Below are 17,208 nucleotides of genomic sequence, written 5' to 3' on the forward strand. Positions count from 1 at the left end.
TCTCAGCTTCCTCTCTCTCCCTTAATGTGGAACTAAATGCAGTTTATCTTATTTGTCCTATTTATTGAGTAGAGTTTTATGTTCCCAAATTTCCAAGTTGGAAGGGACCTCAAAGACCACCCCATCTAACCCCTACCCAAGAATCCCCTCCACAGCATACCCAACAGGTAGGCCGACAGTTTTTGCACAGAGGTCTCCAGGGAGAGGGGGCCCACAACCTGCCAAGGTTTCACTTCTGGATAATTCAAATTTTAGAAAAGTGTTCTTATGAAGAGCCAAAATTTTTCTCTTTGCCACTTTACTTGTTGTGCCTTCTAGGGTCAAGCATGTCAAGTTTATTCTGTCTTCTACCCGATACTCCTTCAAACATCTGGGCACAGCTATCATGCCTCCTCTAAGTCTTGCCCAGGCTAAAAGTGCCTATCCAATGATCCTCAGAGGGCATGAATTCAAGGACCTTCACCACTCTAGTTGCCATCTCTTGGACATTCTCCATCTTATCAATATCTTCCCTAAAATATGATTCTCGGAACTAAACACACATTCCAGATGTGTTCTGACCAGGACACAGTACAGCAAGACTATAAACTCCATATATATTATGTGTCTCTTAATGCAGCCTAAGAGCTTATTAGCTTTCCAGACTGATTCCTAATTAGCTTGTGTTCCACTAATCCCCACAGATCTTTTTCAGATGAACTGATGTCTAGCTATGGCTCCCTTATCTTATATCAGTGAAGCTGATTCTCTACATTTACCTCTATTAAATTTCACCTTAGTCAATTTGGCCCAGTGTTCTAGCCGTTTCGAAATCCTATCACTGAAGATGCTAGTTATTCTTCCCAGTTGAGTTTGCACTTGATCTTAAAATTAGACATGAGGGGCAGCTAGGTGGCACAGTGGATAGAGCACAGGCCCTAGAGTCAGGAGGACCTGAGTTCAAATCTGCTATCAGACACCTGCTAACAGTGTGACCCTGGGCAAGTCACTTAACCCTGATTACCTCCTCCCCTGCAAAAAAAAAAAATTAGAACACACATTCATTTAAGTTGCAGTTTACTTAGGTATCATCCAATTCTCCCCCTCTAACTCAAATATTCCTCCACCCAGGTTAGGAACTTGGAAGAACAGAGTCCTTACGTGACATCCCCAGCATAGTGTATAATGCGGAAATCTCTGCCAAACTCCATAGTCTTGTCTGTGGGACAGAGCTGCAGAGACAAGGAAGAGTTAGAGATTAGGGCATTGGGAAGGAACAAAGTAGGGTAGGTGGAGGTAGGTAGTGGTGGTGAGGAAGTGAATAAGGAATGTTCCCATTTGGCTGGACTGCATTCCCTCCTTGCCTCTGCTTCTTGGAAACCCACTGGATCATGGCTCTAGAACTGGAAGAGATCTCAGAGGGCATCTAGTCTAACTTCTTCCTTTTATAGATGAGGACACTGAGGTCCGGACAGGTTGAATGATTCAGGAAATGTCAGAAGCAGAATTTGTTTCCAGGCCTTCTACCTTCAGAACTATCATTGTACCATGAGAGCTCTCTTCAAGGCTAAGTTTGAGAGGCACCCTTCTTGATCTCCCCAATTATTAGTGTCCTTCTCCCCCACCTTCATTATCATTTACCATGAATGTTTTCTCTAGAAAGGGAGCTAGGTGAATTGGGTGGTCCAGAGCTAGGAAGGTCTGAGTTTAAATCCAGCCTCAGGCACTTACTAGCTATGTGACCCTGGGCAAGTGACTTAACCCTGTTTGTCTCAGTTTCCTCATCTGTAAAATGAGCTGGAGAAGAAAATCGCAAACCACTCCAGTATCTTTGCCAAGAAAACCCCAAATGGGGTCATGAAGAGTTGGACACAACTGAAATGACTGAACAAGAACAACAGAGTTGGGATTAAACGCAGCTATCCTGACTCCCAGCCTCAGAACCTATCTACTATAACTAAATCATGCTGGGGAATTCACTGAAGGCCCATGTTGTGAGGCTATCTACTGGTGACACAGTGAGACTATGTGGTGGGAACCAGTCAGGTTTTTCGTTTTTTTGGTTTTTGGCAGGACAAAGGAAAAGGTAGGACAGACAGGTGGGGGTAAAAGCAGGAGGGTGATTGTAAATATTTAACAACTGGCTCTCAAAAATATATGTGTGACATACTTTAAAATTTAATCTATATTATTAACACTCTTTTCATCACTTTCTTAAGTCTGCATAATCAACAAAACAATAAATAAAGCCCTGGTGTGTAGGCTTTGCTATTTTCTGGAGTGTAAATGTTCACACTGAACATTTTAACAACCAGTTCTCAGGCTGACTCCAGCACACCCCTGGACGGGGATAGGCACACAGAATTTAGAGAACGTTTAGTTCAACCTTTTCATCTAACAGAGGAGAAAACTGAGGTCTTGAGAAAGAATCTGGTGGAAAGAGAGCTAGATTGAGAATCAAAGGACCTTGATTTGAATCCTAGCTCCCACGATAGGCAAGTCACTTTACCTAGGGGTCAGAGGTCTTAGGGATCAGTCGTTCAAAATCACGCAGGTAGTAAGAAGCAGAGCAGGAATTTGGGCCCAGCTCCTCTGACTCCAAATTCCAATGCCCTTTCCACATGTATTTCCATATCAGCAAAATGAGGGATGATTGCTAAGGCTGTTTTCAGCTGTAATATCATATGATTTCCATGGTAAATAACTTACCCAAGGCAATACTTGTACTTAATAAGTACTAAAAAAAATTCATTCATTCCTTCATTGTAAATAGGTACTTAATAAATGTTTTATTCATTCATTCACTTGATGCTGTTGCTCCAAGTTTCAGTGCTATCTGACTCTTCATGACCCCATTTGGGGTTTTCTTGGCAAAGATGCTGCCATTTTCTTTCCAGTTCACTTTACAGATGAGGAAATTGAGGCAAACAAGATTAAATGACTTGTCCAGGGTCACACAACTAGTAAGTGTCTTAGGCCAGATTTGAACTCAGAAGATGAGTTTTCCTGACTTCAGGCTGGCACTCTATCCACTGTGCCACCTAGTTGCCCCACTGACTTGATACATGAATGAACTGAACTGAATTTAGTGAGTTAATAGTATAGCCAAGACTAAACCAAGGTGTCCAGACTCCCAGACTTAGGGTTCTTCTGCTACATTACTTGGGCACTGTGTGCTGCTGGGGGGAATGGGGAGGGGAGGAAAAGGAGGACAATGTTTTTGGCATGGACAGCCAGGGTAAGGGGAGAATAGGGAAATTGCTGTTTTTGGTACAGGTTGGCCAGGAGGGATTGGGGAAGTCAGAGGACAGATACCTGGCGGCTGGTGTAATGGGGATGGTGTCGGTGGTGGGTGTCCAGGCTCTGAAGGAATAGGCGGTCTGTCACGGTGCCCACAGTGGCACAGGCCTCATCCAGTATGGCTAGCACGCCCCGATGGGGCCGCTCCACCAATTCCACGATGGCTGAATTATTGAAGTATTCAATCTGAGATTGAGGGGCCAGGGAGAGGGGGAAGAAAATCAATCCAGGTTCCTGATCCTGGCATTCAAGGTCCTCCAAAATGTGGACCCAAGCTGCCTCTGCAACCTTATCTCCCACTGCAACCACACAAGCCCTCCACTCCAGCCAAGCTGACTACAATCCATTTCCCAAACCCACCTTGGCATTCTCAGTTTCTCCTGCCTTCCTACCTCCTTCCTGGGTAGCCATCAAATCCTAACTGCTCTTCTAGGCCCAACCACCCTTGTGCCATCTCTACCAGGAAGTCTTCCCTGACTGCTGCAATCTGAACTGATAACACAGTGTAATAGAAAGAACATTGAATGTGCACTCAGAAAAACTGGGTTTAAACCTTAGCTCTGTTCCTTGTAGACCTTGGGAAAGTCACTTAATCCCCCGCCCCTTCAAGAGACTGAATATGGACACCCGTTCAATCCTTGAACCTGTTTCTCCTCCTAAATGAACCCTCTGTGCCCCATCCCTATAATAATCCTAGCTAATTTAGAGTGTAAGTGATGGGGATTTAAATTTTACAAAAGCTCGAGGTAGATGGTGCAAGGATTACACTCTCATTTGACAGATGAGGACATTGAGACCCAGAGAGAAGAAGGGATTTGCCCAAGGTCATACGACAATGGAGATTTGAACCCGTGTCTTTTGGCTGCAAGCCTAGTCAGTTTTCCACCACACTACATGCTTCCCACAGTCATAATGTTCGTATTTGGCCCTGTTCAGGAGTTATCCTGTTATTGAGTGGGCACTCCCATTCTTTCCATCTTCATCACACTGTCCTTGATCCTGCTTCCAGGTGTACGCTCTACCCTACCCCAGCTGGGTACTCACGTTCTGCCACGTGATGCCCTCCCGCTCATATTCCTCCTGCTCCTGCTTCAGGATAAGCTGGATGAACAGCTGCTGGAGTTTCTCATTACAGTAGTTGATGCAGAATTGCTCGAAGCTGGTTAGTTGTTGGGAGTGGGAGGTTATTAGTGGGGGACAATACACCATGGGGTACGAGTTGCTACATGTCCATTAAATAGTTGTCATCTCCCTTAACAAGGAGGCAGGTATCTATGTGGTGTAATGGATGGGAAGGGCTTGGAAAGTTCTCTCCAAAATATCCCTACTACTGTCTTTCAAGAAATCCCACCATTAGAGTCATTCCTTTGGGTTAAGCATTACCCTCTCCAGGTTCCCCTTCTCCCCTTCCTCCTCCCATTTGCCTCCCAGATGCCCAGCATCTCTGAATAGCTACAACATGCTCCTATGCACTCTTGGGGAGAGGCAAGGGCTCCACCAAATTCCTATAACAACCGTATGATCCCTAACTCTCCCAGTTGAAAGAAAGCAAATATTCTCTTAGGCAATTGCAACCATTGAGATAGTAGTAGAGAAACAATATTTGCTCTTCGCTGGCTACAGGTATCTACCTGAATTCAGGTAGATCCAGGCCTGAAAGGTAAAAGTGTTCAGTATTGCAAGGTGAGACATTGGCAAGATAGGGGGAGATGTTGGCCTGGTCATGGGGAACATTTGTGAGACAGGTGACATTGAAGAGGTGAAGAGATGGGAAGACTTTGGAGGAGATGGGAGGGATAATAAAGATGTGGGGATGGTCAATGTTAAGGAATCAGGTAGCAGAAGTTACCTGTTATCAGGGAAGATCTCAAAGCCATAGATGTCCAACACTCCAATGACTGTGTCCTTGCCATCTCGCCGGGGATCCCGGCCTCGTGCTTCCATCACTTCATTGATGCGCCCCACAATCCAGCCAAACAGCCGTTCATATATTGCCTGCAGAAGGGTCAGGGTGGAAAAACTGCTCTCTCATTTCTGAGGGTCCTGAGAGGCTGGGCATAGGTGGACTTCCAAAGTAATTCCCTCCCTAGATTAGAGAAGCTGACACTCAGTCCCAATGAGGGAGCACTCCACTTTCTAGGGGGAGAGTGTATGTAGCACAAGCGAGGACCTTAGCCTAGACTGGAGTCAAGTAAAGGCTCAAGGAACAAGGAGGATGTTGAAACATTGTAGAAGTTGGTGTCTGTGTTTCAGGATAGGGAAAGAGGTGCCTGCCCAGGAAAGCAGCCAGTTGAGGACTATGGAATCAAAGCCTAAATAGAATCTGCAATGTTAGAAGGGCCCTTAGAACACAACATGTCAACTGGAGGGGAAGCTGATACTTAGAATATAGACTGCTAAGGCTGAAGAGAACTTAGAGCTTAGCACATAGAATGTTAGAACTAGAAGAAAGCTACGAGATCATCTAGTCGACTCTGATTGGGGCAGAGGGGGCAGATAATGAGGTTGGGAGGCAGCTAAAGAGAGGCTATCACAGGCATTCTGAGGCACTTCTCTCAAAGCTGCCTTCCCTAGGTACCTTGGCACAGGCATCACGAGCGTATCGTGCCTCGGGGGCACTGTGGCCCTTCTCAATGAGCTCCCGACCCCCAGAGGCCACAGTTCGAGACAGGAGGGAACTCATCACCAGTTCCAGGGGTGTGGCTGTCAGTCTTGCCACATGGTCCACCAGCATCTTCTCCGCCACCTCCAATCCTGACTCGGTCTCCACAAACTGAATGTTGCCCTGGCAACCAAAGAATCCCCCCATTTGTACTTAGAGCCCATGTGGGACCCCATAACATTCAAAGTAGAATAGCAGCTCCTTACGGGCATTTACGTGCTTGTATCCCCGACTCTTCGCACAATGCCTGGAACATAGTAGGTACCCAATAAATACTTGATAAATTTAATGGGGGCACTACTAGGTGGCTCAATGGATGGCATGCCAGTCTGAAGTCAGGAAGATTCATCATCTTCCTTAATTTAAATCTGGCCTCCTATACTTAGTAGCTGTGTGACCCTGGGCAAGTCACTTAATCCTGTTTGCCTCCATTTCCCCATCTGTAAAATGAGCTGGAGAAGGAAATGGCAAACTACTCCAGTATCTTTGCCAAGAAAACCCCAAATGGGGTCACAAAGAGTCAGACATGACTGAACAACAACACAATTAAATGGAATCTATACTTCTCTCCTTGGCAGTCAGGGAGTGCCTTGGCTTAGCCTCAATTTACATCTTTTTGTTCTCCCCAGTTCTGCTCCAGCGTGGCTGTCTCTTCTTCATCTTCCCTAAATATTTCCACTGTGTCACGTCTGTTCACATTGCTGCCCCCTCCCTCCAGATCTCCATTTTTATCAGATCACAGGCTCCCCACAGGTTCTCCTTTGTGGAGGTAGAGGTGGTGGTGGTGGGGTCCACAAGTGTGGAACATCAAATAAACTGCCAAATTTTTTGATGTAAAAAGAAGTCATAGGTTTAAGGCTTCAAGGGGCCTTAGAAGCTATCTACTCCCCCCCCATTTTAAAGATAGGGAAACTGAGGCCAAGAGTGGTTAAGGGACTTGCCTGAGGGTATATAAATGCAGAGTCAGGATTCACACTTAGGTTTTCTAAACCCAGTACACTTTCCACTAAAACACACGCAACTCCTATAGCTCTTACTGCCTACACTCCTCAATTTAACATTTGTTTTCTGTTGTTTTGTATTCTGCCTCTACAAATCCAAATCCAAACGTCTACCAGTCTCATACTAGATTGTAAACATCTAAGCTACTGTCTGCTTTGTTCCTTCCCACTCCATTCACACCGTACACTTTCCCTTCTTTATCCCTTCTCTTACATTGTCCTCCTCTGCCTCTTCACCTGCTGAATTTCTCCTGCCCTTCCTGCAAAGCCCAACTCAAGGTGCCACCTCCTCCAGGAAGCCCTATCTACTCCACAGCCAATCAATAAAAACTTTGCCCTCAGATCTCAGAGTACTTCATTTGCACCTATCAGAGGTACTCATCATGTAACATTGTATAAGATGGTTAGCAGTTTCTTTGCGTCTTTATCTTTTTACTAAACTGTGAGCTTCAAGAGGGCAAAGGAGGCTTGCATTCCCTCCAGTGCCTAGCAGTGGGTTGTTTGCAGTAGGTGCTCAATAAAGAGGATAGGGACCAGGCCTGTGACATCATTAGTCTAGGGAACTCCCAGATAAGGACATTTCTTCTACCAACGAAATTCTGAAACCTGTCTTAAAGAGTTGCCTAGAGCATAGAACTTAGTGACTTTCCCAGAGTCACATTTGCCCAAGCCCAGGTGGGACTGGGTTTGAAGCAAGCTCTATTCATTACACGGTCCTACCTCTTAAATCAAACTTTGCTGAAATGAAATGTTAACATCTATGTAGCCTTGACAGGAGAAGCTTAGATCTATCTAGAAGCTTGGGAAATCTCAGTGACTAATCGTCAGATTCCTTGGTTCCTCTTCTCACCACTATCCTTTCCCTTTTCCCCATTACTTTCTTTCTCTCTCTAAGCCCAGGGCTCATTGAACAAATCAAGGCTAGATCTGGCTAAAAACCAGGGTTGCAGTGAGGGATGGATGAGGAGAGGGGTGGTATGTACCAGAGAGGATCATAAGAGGGAAACAGGGACACGAAGAAGAAGAAAGGGCTTTCTTAGTGATCTTGTTCCTGTCTAGTGATGTCCTTAACAACCCTTACCCCACCCTTGTTAATCAGAGACCAGAACTCTCCCTATCCTACCTCCACCTCCCCTCTCCATCCTTCTGACCTTCTACCCATTGACTCAGGAGAGATGGGAAATGCCACAGCCACACCCCTGCTGTTCTATCAGCCAGACCTGGGGAAATCCAGAAAGAAGCACCCCCCTCCTCACCCCTTCCCTCCTTATGTAAGGAAGTAAGTTTCGCCTCCCACTGCTTACCAAGTGTAAGATGGCTGCAAGGATCCGGTGCACACAATCCATCTCATCAGAGCGAAAGCCAATAACCTTCATGGCCTGGATTACAGCCCGGTAGTTGGTCTCATCACTATCTGAGGACTGGAGAATAGGGTGAGGTAGGATGTGAAGCTGGTTCCACTGACTCCCACCCTCAACTTTATTTTCAGTAACCCTGGCCATGTGGCTGAACTTTGAGTAGAGAAGGCGCCTTCTCTCTGGGCTTCCCCAGACTCTGTTAGACCAGCTTGGAGGAGTTCCCCGTGCTAAGGGGAAGTGGATTTCAGGGTTTCCCAAGAAGAAGGGGGAATTCCCTGAAGGATGTATGGGCTCCCTGGAATAGCAAAGACCACACACCAAGACCCTGAAGTTTCTTTCCAATAATAAATCACAATATTCAATTTAATCTCTATGGTGCTTAATAAAGAACCTTCCTCATAACTATGTAAGATAGGTAGAGCATTATGTTTATTTATTAGTATTAGTATTATTATCCCTATTTAATAAATATAGAAGTTAATACTCAGAAAGTTTACATAATGTGTCCAAGGTCACATAGCCAGACTGGAATCCAAGTATTCAGAACCCTCTTAGCTGCTAAAAGCTACTGAAGCCTGGGTTAGTACAAGGGGTCATCCATCCATGTCCTGTTCAGTTTGAGGATGTGGTGAGTTGTTTCTAACCATCTCTTCCCTCAGTACTCACACTGAGACCTGCCCCTTGCTGGGTAAAGATGTATAAGGCTGGGTCCCTCTGCAAATTCAGAGCCTGAAGCTGATCATCATTGGCCCCCCTCAGCAGCTGGAGGAAGGGAAAGAAAGGAAAAGAGAAGTAGGGAAAAGAGAGGACATCAGCATTTGGCAGCAACCTACCCCACCTCAACCAAGGCTAACCCTCTCTGCTGTGCCCCTGAGGCACCTCCCAAAGGGTTGCTAAGGGTAATCCACACAATGATACACTCTCATATATCCACATACAAACTTCCCACAACCTGGTAGGATCAAGGCACCTCATACATCTGCTTTCGCACAAGCACATACCGTTACACACAAACTATGACATTCATTCTCTCAAACACATGGGCACACAGACTTCACACTCACATATACTTGGAGTCTCATAGTCCTACATAAGGTACTTACAGCATATGTCACATACCTGGCCCACAGGCCCATATCATCATATGAGAATAAGAATGACTAGGGGAGAGTGTGAGGGGGTGGGGATAAGGAGGTAAGGGGTGAGGGGGGTGCTTCCTTCTAGATTTCCCCAAGTCTGACTGATAGAGCTGCAGGGGTGGGGCTGTGGTACTTCCCGTCTCTCGCCAGTCACTGAGTTGAAGGTCAGAGGTATGGAGACAGGGAGGTGGAGGCCCACAAAGTTTCTAGATCTGACTCAAGATGTCTCCTCCAGACTTCTAGGGGTATCCCAGTGGACAGCTTTCTGTTTCCCAGGGCCCTAATCCTTCCCCTCATCCCCTCCGGCTTTTTATCAACAGTTCTCACCAAGGCTTAAGCCGCCTCCCTCTTTTCCTCATCAACCTATCTAATCATAGGATTGTAGATTTAGAGCTAGAATGACGTTTTGGGGTCATCTGGTCACCACCTACCCACCAACCCATTTTACAGATCAAAGGACCTTAAAGATCACCTACTCCAATTCTCTCATTTTAGAGTTGGGGAAATTGAGGGCAAGAGATTTTGAGTGACTTTCCTCACCCTTGAGCTCCCCACTGGGAACCACTGCCCCTCTTCCAGCCCCCTGGTCTGCCCCATCCCTTACCTGGTAGAATGAGTGGAAATTCCTCTCCCCAGAATGCTGCTTAAGGACTCTAGACTGAAGGAAGATAAGAAAGAGAGGATAAGGGGTCTGTGAAGCTCCAACCCTTCCTTCCCCACCCTTTCCTCACTTCACCTGGAATATTCTGCCAATGCAATGCCTACTAGTCATTCAAGACCCAGCTCAACTTCTATTTCATTCATTCATTCTTTCATTCAGGATTTCACAGGACTTAAACTTGGATGTCATCTAATCTATCTTTCTCAACTGATTGATTCACTTTCTCACTACTTTTATTAAACATAAGCTGTGTACAAAGCACCACGGGCAGGGGAAATACAAAGTTTGGATAAAACATGGTCCCTGAACTCACAAAATTTACATTCTGGTAGAGAGATAAGACAACACCGCTGATCTTGATAAAACCCAATATTGGGCAATAAGTGCTCGGAGAGGTACAAAACAAAGTTCTGTATGAGGTCTGAGGGGTAAGAGTGTTACCAGGAGGATCAGGAAGAAGGAATATTGGAATCTACCTTGAAAGGAAGGGGACAGAGGGGACTCCAGGCATGGGAAATAGTGAAGGCCTCCTGACTTCATCTCTACCAAACAATTTAAGATTTATTGGTCTTTGATTGTGTCCCCTGCCTATAACCCCTTCTCCCTAGCTAGGCTATAAGGGATTATAGGGTAAGAACTGAAAGCATAGTTGGAACTAAACATTCTCCCAGCTCTTAAGGTTCTAGGACTCCCTTACTAGCTGTGTGACCCTGGGTGAGTGACTTAACCCCATTGCCTAGCCAAAAAATAAAAGATTCTAGGATTCTGTGAACCTCTTTGTTTCCCCTACAAAGCCTAAAACACAGGCTGGGTGTATGATATGCTTGCAAAAAATGCTTCAGAGAGTCATATCTCAAAGCTGAATGGGACTTCAAGATGTCATCTGGTTCAGCTCCCCTTTTCAAGGTCCGGTTCAAATGGTATCTCCTCCAGGAAGCCTTCCCCGATCCTACTTGGTCAGCAATGTTGGACCTCACAATGTATTCTGTATCTCTCTTATGCACTTATCCATATGTAATTTTATATTTTAGATACTTGTGCATGGGTCCCATCACCCTATTTGCCAATAAAGTGTGACTTAGGCACCATCTTCTGCCTTAAATCCTAATCTTTCCTAATCTCCCCCTCACCCCCCTTGCATAGCATCTGGAACATAATAAGTACTTAATAAATACCTACTGATTGATCACATGGCTGCCACATGCTGCTCAGAGGAAGCTAGATGACACAGTAGATTGAGCACTGGGCCTGGAGTCAGGAAGACCTGAGTTCAAATCCAGACTCAGATACTTGCTCTCTGTGTGACTCAGAGCAAGTCATTTAACAGCTATTTGCCTCAGTTTCCTCATTTGGGGATAATAATATGGGGATAATAGTAGCACCTACCTCCTAGAGTTGTTATGAGGATCAAATAAGATAATATTTGTAAAATGCTTAGTACATAGTAGGTGCTTAAAAAACGTTCATTTCCTTCCTTCCTCTGAATATAATAGGTGTTTAATAAATGTTTAAGCTGGAGACATTACTAGTACTATATTACTTATAAAATACAGGGTATCTCAAAAGTCTTAAAGCAATTTTAAATCTTAATAACTTCAGAAGGATAAATGCTACTGAAACCCAAACCTACACAAAACAATATTTGAAAGGTTAATTACTTAAATGTTCTAAATATTGATTTTTCTTATTAAAATTCAATATTTTGTATTGTACATCCCTCTACTTGATTTTTGAACTTTGTAAAAACTTTCACCAGTGGCTGCTCAGTGACTGAAAGGATTGCATTTGTAATCATGGCCTTAATATCATGCAAAGAATAACGATTTGATGCATTTTGACAGTTTTGACAGAACCCCATAAGAAAAAGTAATAGATATAGGACACATGACTAAGGTGTCTAAGCTAGAGGACCTCTTCCACCTATGTACTTATCTGAAAAAGTGGTATCCAGAAACTGTCTCACACACGATGAACAGTGAGTGACAGGGAGCTCTATCTTTTTTTAAATTAAAATTAAAAATATATTATTCAAAATTCACAAAACTAAATAAGTGTAAAAGAAATTTAAATAATTAAACTTTCAAATGATGTTTTTTGTAAATATATAGCATTTATACTTCATAAAGACTTTTGGGACATACATACCTTGCGTGTGTGTGTGTATGTGTATGTGCACGTGTACACGTGCATACACACATATCACATACATATGCATATATCACATATATGCTTACACATGTAGATATATGTACATGTGCTCTCATTTCCATATGTCTTTAAAATGTACAAAACACTTTCCTCGAAACAACCTAGTAAGTATTATTGTCCTCATTTGACAGATGAGAAAACTGAAATCCAGAGATGTTAAGTACCACCTAGGGTCCTACAGCTAATAATTGGAATTGAAAAGCAGATTTCCTAACTGAAGCTCAGACTCCTAAAGTGAATGGGACTTCTTGTTGTGTTTCTTCTAGTTTCTACCACAATGCCTGGCATAAGATTGGATCCACAAAGCAAACAAAATGTGGCTATCCCCATTTTATATTCAGGCCAGTTGAGGCCCACAGAAGTCAAATGTCCAAGGTCATGGAGTGAGTCAGGGAGGGAGCTGGGACTTGGAAGCAAGGTGTCCTCACTGTCTTCTAGGATAGAAATCCTTCTATCATATAGAGATGTCTCCAGACTTTGACCAGGAGCCAGGTGAGATGATGCCCTTCTCCTCTGCCCACCTTCCCCATGCCCATGCAATTGGCCTACCTTCTCCAACAGGTAGCTGTGGATATGGCCCCCGATTGGGTCTCCCTTGAAGTCAAAGTTGATGTCCATGTACTTGCCAAATCGGCTGGAGTTGTGGTTGCGGTTGGTGCGGGCATTGCCAAAGGCCTCTAGCACACATGTTGATTTGAGCAACACATCCTTGACCCTTTTTTTAGGGGGTAAAGTTGGGGAAGGCACAGAAGAGATGATTGTTACAGTAGAAAGAGGCTCAGGAGGCCAGGATACGGCCCAGCATTTGGCCCTTCTCATGCTGGCCTGTCTCCATGAGACTAAAGCAAAACAACAGGTCATCAGCTCTGGGGAGTGAAAGCCCACTCAGATAACAACAGACAACAACAAAACAACTCACATTTCTGTAACACTTCAAAGTTTACAAAAGGGCTGCCCTCAATGTGGCGGGTAGAGGGATAACTATTACCCCCATTTTACAGATTCAGAAAGCTGAAATGACTTAGTCAATACCACGACTTGTAACAATCGTAACTTGCACTCAGGTATCCTGGCTCCAAATCCAATGCTCTTTTCACCATGTCAGGCTTCACAAGTGTTCTGCCATATCTCAAGATCAAGTCTCCCCTCTTCCCTGACTATTCTGACCCATACCAAGCTTTCTTTTCCCTGTTTTTTTATACCACTCAGTAGTGAAAAAAAGCACTGTGCTTGGAATCAGAAGACCAGAGCCCATATCCCCAATCTAGCAATGACTAGCTCGTAATTCATTTTAACCTCAGTTGCCTCATCTGTAAAATGGGGATAGAAAACTTGCACTATCAATGTCATTGGGTGGTTGTAGGGACAGAACTTTAGAAATGTCAGCTACTATGTCTTCCTAGCATTATTATTACCACACAATGTAACATTTGATTCTCTAGTGTCTTTATAAGGCTCTCTAGTCATTACGTGTTCCTCTCCCTAGCCAGAATGAAAGCTCCTAAAGCAAAGGAGCTATGTCTTATCTTCCCTCTATAATGCTCGGCAGAGGGCTGAACTAGGAATAGCAATTTAATAAATGATTATTGATGAACTGGTTCACTGATTGGACATAATCAAGGAAGCAAGCTTTAAGTGACTACTAGTGTTACAAAGCCAAAAGTGAAACAGTATCTCCTCTCATGGAGCTTACCTTCTAAAGGGGAAGACAACACGGACATATACCTAAGAACTCACATTTGTATATTATCACACAGCTTGTCAAGGGTCAGCGTGTTACAGGTTAGAAAACAGACCAGAGAGACTTACTCCAGCTCACACGGTGAGTTGATGGTAGCACAGAGAGGGATGGGGAGTGCATGGGTCTCCTGACTATCAATTCAGGGATGTTTCTAGCATCCCACACCCTATCTTACTATATATATCACCTCTCAAATACTTCTGGATCCGGTACAGGAGGAGAATGAATGGGGTGCCTCATTTCTCCTCCAGCTCTGACCCAATTCTAAACTGCTGAGTCAGAACTGAAAGAAACTCTAGTACAGACTCATCACTAGAGAGGCCCTCAGAATGCAGAACATAGAATACTAGTGCAGAAAGGACCCTTAAAACATAAAAGGTCAGAGACAGAAGGGATATGAGAATGTACTAGAATACAAAGGTCAGGGCTGGAAGGGATGTTAGACCATAGCATTTTATACTTGGGAGGAATCTTAGAATGTAAAAAATAGAATGGCAGTTGGAAAACCTAGACACCAAATAATCCGATTCTTTCTTTTTGAGGGAGAGAACACCGGGCCTCAAGAGAGATGAAGCAAGTTGCCCATCACAAAGGGCAGAGCCTGGGCTCTTCTGTGCCCAGTCCTCTTGTTCCCATCTCATCTTCTTACCTCTCCACCTCTGCCCTCTGACTGGGATTGGTGATGGCTGCGATGTACTGCATGATGTGCTTGCTGGCTTCTGTCTTGCCTGCCCCACTCTCCCCTGGAGAATGGATAGACACAGGAACAATGAGATGGTCCCACTCACCCACCCATCTAGCCAAGATCCCTGTGGCCTGACCCTCTAGCTACAGCAGAGACCCAGCTCAGGTTATATTGAGACCTGGAGAGAGCAGGTCCCTGGGGATAGGGGCCAAGGGGTGCTAAACAGGCTTAAGCAATGTTCCAACTGCTCACACTGAGCAAATGTACAAAGAAGCGAAGGAGAGAAGAGTTGGAGTTTGAGGGATCACAAGAAAGGGATCCTGAGGAACAAAATGTGGAAGGCACAAAATAGGGAGAAGTCTCTCTGGGAATGGGGAAAGGGACAGGTTTCTGGAGAAGGATCCCTAGGGGAGAAAGAGGGAGAGATAGGTAGGGAAGTCATGGCTGACCTGAGATGACAATGCAGGTGTCCTTGGCCCTGCGCTTCATGGCCTTATGGGCAGCATCAGCCACAGCATAGAGATGGGGGGGCCGCTCATAGAGCTCTCGCCCTTGGTACCTGGCAATCACCTCTGGTCCATAGAGCGGCAGCTCCCGGTATGGGTTCACTGACACTACCACTTCACCAATATATGTGTAGATCCGGCCTTTCTCAAACCTGTGGGCACCAAGGGGTACATTATTCAATCAATCAGCAAGTATTTACTAAGTACCTACTAAGTGCCTAGGCACTACAATATAAAAATTAAAGTGAGATAATCCCTGTCCTCTAGGAGCTTGCATTCTATAGGTATAGACACTCTATGGGAGGTACAGTCAAATCTGCAACTTTCTTGGGGTGGAGGGGAGTAATATTCCTAGAAAACCTCATGAAAGGAAAAAATATGAACTCGATACATTGAACTTATTGGAAATGAGGGTTTAGGTTCCAGGGACCACCAAAAACTGTCATCTTTTGCTACAGACTGTTGAAAATTCTTTATAACAAAACACTAATTCTGATAATATGCACTTTTTATAACACATTAACCATGAAATAACCCATAAAATGCAGTACACAAAATAAAATTGATAATGACGTGCAAACATTTTTTCTTGCTAGTAATTCCCTAGACTTCTATGACCTTTGTGTTAACATCTCAATAAAAAACCCATTGATTTCAGATAATATTCACTTTTCACAAGACATGAAATCTACCATACCACAAATACTGTACAGCAAATAAAATTCTTAAAACAAAAACATTTTTTAACCTGAACCTTACCTTTCATTGCATCAGATGGCAGTGTGAATGTTGTACTGTATGCTACACTGTAGTGTGATTCTCTTTACCTTAGCCACCCTCTGGAAACCAAGGGAAAGGTTGCTGGGACTTTTGTCACTAAACTGCTGAGGTCTTGACATCACCTAAGAGCCCTAAGGACTTGTACTGTGGTTTGAGGGCATAACGGCAACATAAAACTTGAGTTTTAAAGGCAAACAATTTAAATATGTAATGAATAGATGGGAGCTCTTTACAACAGCAGAGTTAATAAGACAAGGGAAGAACCTGGGAGGATACCAACCATTGCATAAACCTCACATGTTCCACCTCTCATTTTTTCCCCTACTACACACATAACTTGGGAACATGCTTAGTAGCCAACGAGAAAATAAAATCATGGGAATGCTTGAAGTCTTGAAAATTAAATGCTTGAATGTTGAGGATTGAGTATATATACAAAATAAATAAAAAGTGGTTTTGTCAGAGGACTCTGACAGTTGGAGAGGATCTATGTAGAAGGTAGCATTTGAGTCTTGAAGTGAATAAGAGGTGAAGATGAGGAAGGAATGCATTCCAGGAATGTGGGACAGGCTTTACAAAAACACAGTAATGAGAAATGGAGTGTTGTGTATGAGGAATAGTAAAAAGTGTGTGTGTGTGTGTGTGTGTGTGTGTGTGTGTGTGTGTATAGAGTAGTGTATAATAAGGTTGAAAAGGTAGGATTGTGAAGGGCTTTAAATGATAAGCAGAAGAGTTAACATTTTATTCTAGAGGTAATAGGAAACCACTGGAGTTTATTTGTAGGGAGGGGAGGGTGAGTAATATGGTCATATCTGTGCTTTAAAAAATCATTTTGGAGGATGGATTGGAGTGGGAAGAGTCTTGAAGCAGGGAAACCAATAAGGAAGCTACTGCCATCGCCCAGGCCAGAGGGGCTGAAAGCTTGAACTAAGGAGTATTGGCTGTGTGAAGAGAGGCGATGGATTAGAGGGATGCAGAGGAATAAATTACAAGATTTGGCAATGGATTGGGTATGGGGAGTGACAGGGAACCAAGAAGAGCTGGCTCCAGCTTCAGTTGCCTCAGGGGAAGGTGAAAAGGGAGAAGTTCCCAGGGATGCTATGTGGAGGGAGGAAGAATAATCTCACATGCCACCTTTCCTATGCATTCCTTAGGTTGACAATCCCTGAAATGGCTTTCTATAACTTA

At 44.1% G+C, this 17,208-nt stretch overlaps 1 protein-coding gene across 2 annotated transcripts in view; it reads right to left on the bottom strand.

The window, feature by feature from the left end:
- The window catches only part of MYO1G (myosin IG), a 35,324-nt gene that overhangs the window by 16,162 nt on the left and 1,954 nt on the right, over nt 1-17,208 (bottom strand). For both annotated transcript variants that reach the window (XM_020999073.1, XM_078152465.1), the window contains exons 2-12: nt 15,184-15,392; nt 14,699-14,792; nt 12,858-13,023; nt 10,044-10,097; nt 8,967-9,062; nt 8,247-8,363; nt 5,858-6,064; nt 5,129-5,274; nt 4,324-4,438; nt 3,295-3,465; nt 1,141-1,211 (exon numbers count right to left, since the gene is read on the bottom strand). In XM_020999073.1, coding sequence (XP_020854732.1) covers nt 1,141-1,211; nt 3,295-3,465; nt 4,324-4,438; nt 5,129-5,274; nt 5,858-6,064; nt 8,247-8,363; nt 8,967-9,062; nt 10,044-10,097; nt 12,858-13,023; nt 14,699-14,792; nt 15,184-15,392 — 1,446 coding nt within the window. The remainder of the gene's footprint in view (nt 1-1,140; nt 1,212-3,294; nt 3,466-4,323; nt 4,439-5,128; nt 5,275-5,857; nt 6,065-8,246; nt 8,364-8,966; nt 9,063-10,043; nt 10,098-12,857; nt 13,024-14,698; nt 14,793-15,183; nt 15,393-17,208) is intronic.

This window comes from Phascolarctos cinereus, unplaced genomic scaffold, assembly GCF_003287225.1.
Source record: "Phascolarctos cinereus isolate Bilbo 61053 unplaced genomic scaffold, phaCin_HiC Scaffold_4;HRSCAF=312, whole genome shotgun sequence".
Taxonomy (NCBI): domain Eukaryota; kingdom Metazoa; phylum Chordata; class Mammalia; order Diprotodontia; family Phascolarctidae; genus Phascolarctos; species Phascolarctos cinereus.